The sequence below is a fragment of the Crotalus tigris genome, unplaced genomic scaffold, assembly GCF_016545835.1.
Source record: "Crotalus tigris isolate CLP2741 ecotype Arizona unplaced genomic scaffold, ASM1654583v1 scf7180000024434.2432810, whole genome shotgun sequence".
In the NCBI taxonomy this organism is placed as follows: Eukaryota; Metazoa; Chordata; class Lepidosauria; order Squamata; family Viperidae; genus Crotalus; species Crotalus tigris.
Window position 1 is genome coordinate 555,694 of NW_024100603.1, and position 5,023 is coordinate 560,716.

At 51.9% G+C, this 5,023-nt stretch overlaps 1 protein-coding gene across 1 annotated transcript; it reads left to right on the forward strand.

The window, feature by feature from the left end:
- Window positions 1-2,548: 2,548 nt before the first annotated feature.
- LBX1 (ladybird homeobox 1) lies at window positions 2,549-4,527 on the forward strand. The gene is made up of 2 exons (XM_039331189.1): window positions 2,549-3,266; window positions 4,012-4,527. The coding sequence occupies exons 1-2, from the start codon at window positions 2,942-2,944 to the stop codon at window positions 4,494-4,496; spliced, it is 810 nt and encodes a 269-aa protein (XP_039187123.1). The 5' UTR covers window positions 2,549-2,941; the 3' UTR covers window positions 4,497-4,527.
- The last annotated feature ends 496 nt before the right edge of the window (window positions 4,528-5,023 follow it).

Here is a 5,023-nt window from a genome sequence, read left to right on the forward strand (position 1 = left end):
TGTTCCCCCTTGAAAGACTCCCATATTTTACAGGAATAGTTAAATATATGCCTTCGATGTCGTGTGCAGAGCTGGAGAGATTCAAAGCCTCTCCGAGCTTCGTCGGAGCGGTGGCGTTAAAATACAGCTCTTGTGTCTTTTGTTGGGCTTCGCAAAGGAAGGTGTAGAAGAGATTTATTGAATTTTAGCTTAACAGACATGAAGTTTCACGGGCAGATCATAAATAAGCAGGGAAGGGGACTGGGGAATTGAAGGTTTCCTCCAGTACCAAAGCCTAGGCGTGAAATGGGGCGGGGGGGGGATGCGAGGAGGGTGATTCCAGGTAATCGTTTGTGGAAAAAAGTCACTCACCAGAACGACAAACACTGAAGGTGCAAGAGGTTCATTCAGCTTTGCTGGCATTCTGGAATGTTCCTCTGCGCCCCCCCCCCCCGCTCCCTTCCCGGGAGCCAATCTGGTTGCGATTTCAAAGGAAGGAGGGATGGTGGGGGGTCAAAACCCGATTTAGGTAAGTAGTGTCACCTGAAATTGTGAGAGCTCTTCGTTTATAAACAAAGGGCCTTGAGAACGAATACCTCAACAGGCATCGTAACATAGCTACTGTACAACACCAGCCTTCGCAGCCCTTTCCTCCTCTCGAAAGTGACCGTTCCCTTGTCAGATTTAACTAGATGCTAAAAATCTTACAAAAAGGACTTTGCCTCCAAAGGAGGATCATAATTTGGAAGTCGACGCTTTCATATTTTTCTCTCTTTTCAAAGCCAAGAGCAACCAACGAAAATGGGTTTCCCTCCCCCCCGCCCTCCTCTGAAAGCGAGCGAGTGGGAGAGCGGTGTCCCAGATAAACCTCCCCAGCCCCTCTGGATCCTTTATCACCTTCTGATCTGCCTTAGCCCATTCAGCCAGCCTTCACGAAAAGCAAGAAATGACACGGCCCCTCTGGGCTCCAAGTCCTTCACCTCCAAGTGCAGTATTTCTACTTAAGCTTTTGTGGAAGCGGTAAAAAAGAAAGGGGGGGGGTATTGTGGGAGAGAAAGGCGGGGGAAACCTTCCTTGTCAGGATCATCTGGAGTTTTTAAGAGAAATGAAATATCTCCCTTCCGTTCTTTGGTGGCCCTTTTCTCTTGAATTATAGCAGGAGCTACAGGAGGACTGCTCGTTCTCGTTTGCTTTCCCTCTGCTGTCCTCAAGGTATTACCAGGGATGATATATTTTCTAAAGCTTATGCTCAGCTCTTTGAATGTACTATGCGGGAAATGATGTAGTAGTATTAGCAGCAACAGCAGCAACAATAATAGTAATAATGATAATCTAGTGAAGGCAATGTACGGAAAATAAATTGGTCACAAAGCGGCAGGAACCAAGAACACTAGTAAGAATATTGTGGAAGTAAAGTAAAAAAAAAAAAAGATTAGAGATTGCTCTGTCACTTAGATCTGGACACAAACACTATAGAAATATATGAAACAATTCATTAATTTTTTAAACGAGAATCAAAACAAACAACCCCCTCCCCCTAAAGAAATAGACAAAATTTGCTTTTGAATTAGTCCAGTCATACACTATACAATGGGAGAGAAGTAATATATCCAATAACCAGTCCTCTAAATTGTATTATTTTAGATTAAAATATATCCCGAACTGGGACTTTATTTCTGAACTCTTATTTAAAGCTTGTTAAGATTAAAATCACACAAGTTGTGGGCACGCATTGATGGAAGCTTCTCTGAGTATTGCAAATAAAAGGTACACTATTATAACTTCGGAAAATAGAATGCATAAACACGCAAAATTAGAACAAGCTTTTGACGAAAAATAATCCTTACCTTGTGATAAGTTCATTCCTTCTGCCTCTGGTTAGAAATAATGATGGTAATGATGATGATGATCATGATCTAATACAATTTCTAAAAGTCTAATAATCATCATACGGAAAGACGGGAGGGGGGAGTGGAAGCTGGAAAGGAAATATTGATGGGATTTTGGAGGGTTATTTAATTTCTCCTCCAACCACACTGTATTATCCTGATGCAATAAAGCCAGGCTGTAATGTAATTTTAAAATATATACGTCCAAGCAAATAGTGGGGACAGAATATGACAAGGGTATTTCCACATTATAATTCAAGTGGGCTCCACCTACCCTCCGCCTCCCAATTAATGGCCTAACCAAGTTGCGAGGGAGAGCCTGCATTGGCCAGACTTGAAAGGGAGCGAGGAAGAGACAGGCAGAGAGAGGGGCGAAAAGGGTCAGGATCGCCTCCCAGTCAACAATCACTTGTTAGCCAGAGTCAATTGCCTCTCGCCTCCGTCTCTCGCTGCTTTTTCTGCCCCAGCCTGAGGAAGAAGAGGCTGGTTGGGGAAGAGGCACCCCCCTCTTGCTGGAGAAGAGAGAGAGAGGGAGGGAGGGAGGGAGAGAAAGGGAGAGAGAGAGAAAGGGAGAGAGAGAGAGAGAGAGAGAGAGAGAGAGAGAGAGAGAGAGAGAGAGAGAGAGAGAGAGAGAGAGAGAGGGAGAGAAGGGGGCATCTGGAACTACTGAGGAGGGGGTGTCTCCTAAAACAGCAGCTGCGAAGATCAGAGCCAGCTAGAGAATAAAGTGGGAAAGAAGCGCCTTGGCCACCTTTTCCCTGGGCAGGACTGCAGTCCCTTGGCCGTCCAGGAAGGGCTACTCAGCCCCTCTTTTCCCCGTCGCCCCCATTCTCCCGTCCCATGGCCATCAGCCCTGCTATAGGGTAGGGGGCCGCGGTTTGGGTTAGGTTGGGGTCTGTTTTGCTTTGCCTTTTCTTTCTTTGGGCGCCCCCTTCCCTGCCTCCTCTTCGCTTTTCCGCGTTGGCGATTGCAGGAAAGGACGGCGGGGGTGTCAAACCAGACTGAGAGGAACCAGGGAGCGAAAAGGGGGTGCCTCGGTGGGGAAGGAGAGGAATCCCAAAGAGCCGGCGAGCATGACTTCCAAAGACGAGGGCAAAGCTGCCTCCGCCGAGGAACGCCGGAGAAGCCCTCTGGACCACTTGCCACCTCCGGCCAACTCCAACAAGCCCCTGACGCCCTTCAGCATCGAGGACATCCTCAACAAGCCCTCGGTGAGGAGAAGCTACACCATCTGCGGGACTGCCCACCTGCTCTCCGCCGCCGAGAAGCACCCCCCGGCCGCCCTGCCCCTTTCCAGCCGGGCGCTGCTCTCGCAGACCTCGCCTCTCTGCGCCCTCGAGGAGCTGGCCAGCAAGACCTTCAAGGGACTGGAAGTCAGCGTCCTGCAAGCGGCAGAAGGTAAGACGCGGGGCCGGACGGGCCTCCAGCCTCCTCGGGGGCGATGAGCCGAGGGTAGGTAGGACTGGGAGTTGTGGAGATGGCGTTCGTCGGAGAGCGTCCGCTAAGAACTTCCCGCCTCGGCCGGCTCGAGAAATAAGGAGTCAGGGCGAGCGGCTTCTTGGAAACAAACCCACGGGGGGCCCTCAAACGAGGAGCAGTCGCGCCTGTCTAAGACTGCCGTTCGGACGAAAGTCGGGAGGTTTTACAAACCGACCCCTTCCCTCCTGCCTCTCCCTCCCTATTTAGTCCTTGCTGGATTAAGCAACCCTGGCCTGGAATCTGGGCGACCCTGCAGCACCCCTTGGATTTCCGCCCCCACCCCCCACCCCTCCAATAGACCTATAGCGGTCCTGACGCCAGGCACCCCCGGCGGCCCGGAGACCGGCGCCTGGGAAGCGTGGGCCTCCTCTCCCTCTAGCCGGGAAGGAGAAGGGTCCAGCTGAATCTGAGCTGGCCTGTGCGCCGTCGCCGCCACACGGTTTTCGGGGGGCCTTTCCCAGAGAGCGAGGCGGAAGAGAGGCCGGGATGGGTACCTCCCTTAGGGCCGTGGGGCTCCTGTCCTTCCCTCCGGTCCTCTCGGGCCCCAGACCTGGGAGAGGGAGCCAGGGAGGCGGTCTGCGGGCGGGCGGGCGGGCGGGCGCGTTGGGTGCCTGCGGGCCCGTTGGAACGAGGGACTGAAAAGCCTTCTTCTGCCTGTTTGCAGGAAGGGATGGGATGACTATTTTTGGCCAGAGGCAGACCCCCAAGAAAAGGAGGAAATCTAGAACAGCCTTTACAAACCACCAAATCTACGAGCTGGAGAAGCGCTTTTTGTACCAGAAATATTTGTCCCCCGCTGACCGGGACCAGATAGCCCAGCAGTTGGGTTTGACCAATGCCCAAGTGATAACTTGGTTTCAGAATCGCAGGGCCAAACTCAAGCGGGACCTGGAAGAGATGAAAGCAGACGTGGAGTCTGCCAAGAAACTGGGACCCAGCAGCCAGGTGGATCTTTTAGCCATTGCTGAGCTGGAGACAACCCCCGAAGGGAGAGCCAAGTCCCGCTCCCTTTCTCCTACCCATCCCAAACATGGACTGGAAGGCAACGGGCCCCTCCAGCTCTCCCCGGCCTCTCCTCTCACGGACCAGCCGGGCAGCAGCAAGGACTGCTCGGAGGACGAAGACGTGGAAATTGACGTCGATGACTGAACGGTGACAGTGGTGATGGCGGTCCTCCTCCTCCTCCTCCTCCTCCTCCTCCTCCTCCTCCTCCTCCTCCTCCTCCTCCTCCTCCTCCTCCTCCTCTTCTCCCAGCTTTTCCTTTGCCTCGTAAACAAAAACAGGCAGAGAAATTGCCCAGGCATTTGCTCTTCTCCACCCCACCCCCCCCCCGCCCGCCCACTTCCACCTCTTGGCAAGGAGAGAACTGCGCCCCTCCACGCTTCTTCCTCAGCAGCCCCGGGGGGAGGGGGGGAACCCGCCGGACTTTAGGAGGGATTGGAACTCACTTCCTTGGCAACTCGGTTGTTTATCCCTCCAACAAAAGCAATAAGCAATATAAAATAATCACACTTGTGACCATGACAACAAGAAGGACGACGGTGATGATAGTATGAATCGATATCCCAACAGCTGCCTAAGCAGGTAGCTCTCTCATTTTTGGAACTGTGCAATTATGGGTAAATTCTGTATAAATATATTTAAGCATATGTATTGGATACTTACTTTTTTAGGGT

What these genes read in the sequence shown, in the direction of transcription:
- LBX1 (XM_039331189.1), top strand. Translation starts at nt 2,942, where the DNA reads ATGACTTCCAAAGACGAGGGCAAAGCTGCCTCCGCCGAGGAACGCCGG. An exon ending in CGTCCTGCAAGCGGCAGAAG is followed by an intron (nt 3,267 to 4,011) that starts GTAAGACGCGGG and finishes GCCTGTTTGCAG; the next exon opens with GAAGGGATGGGATGACTATT.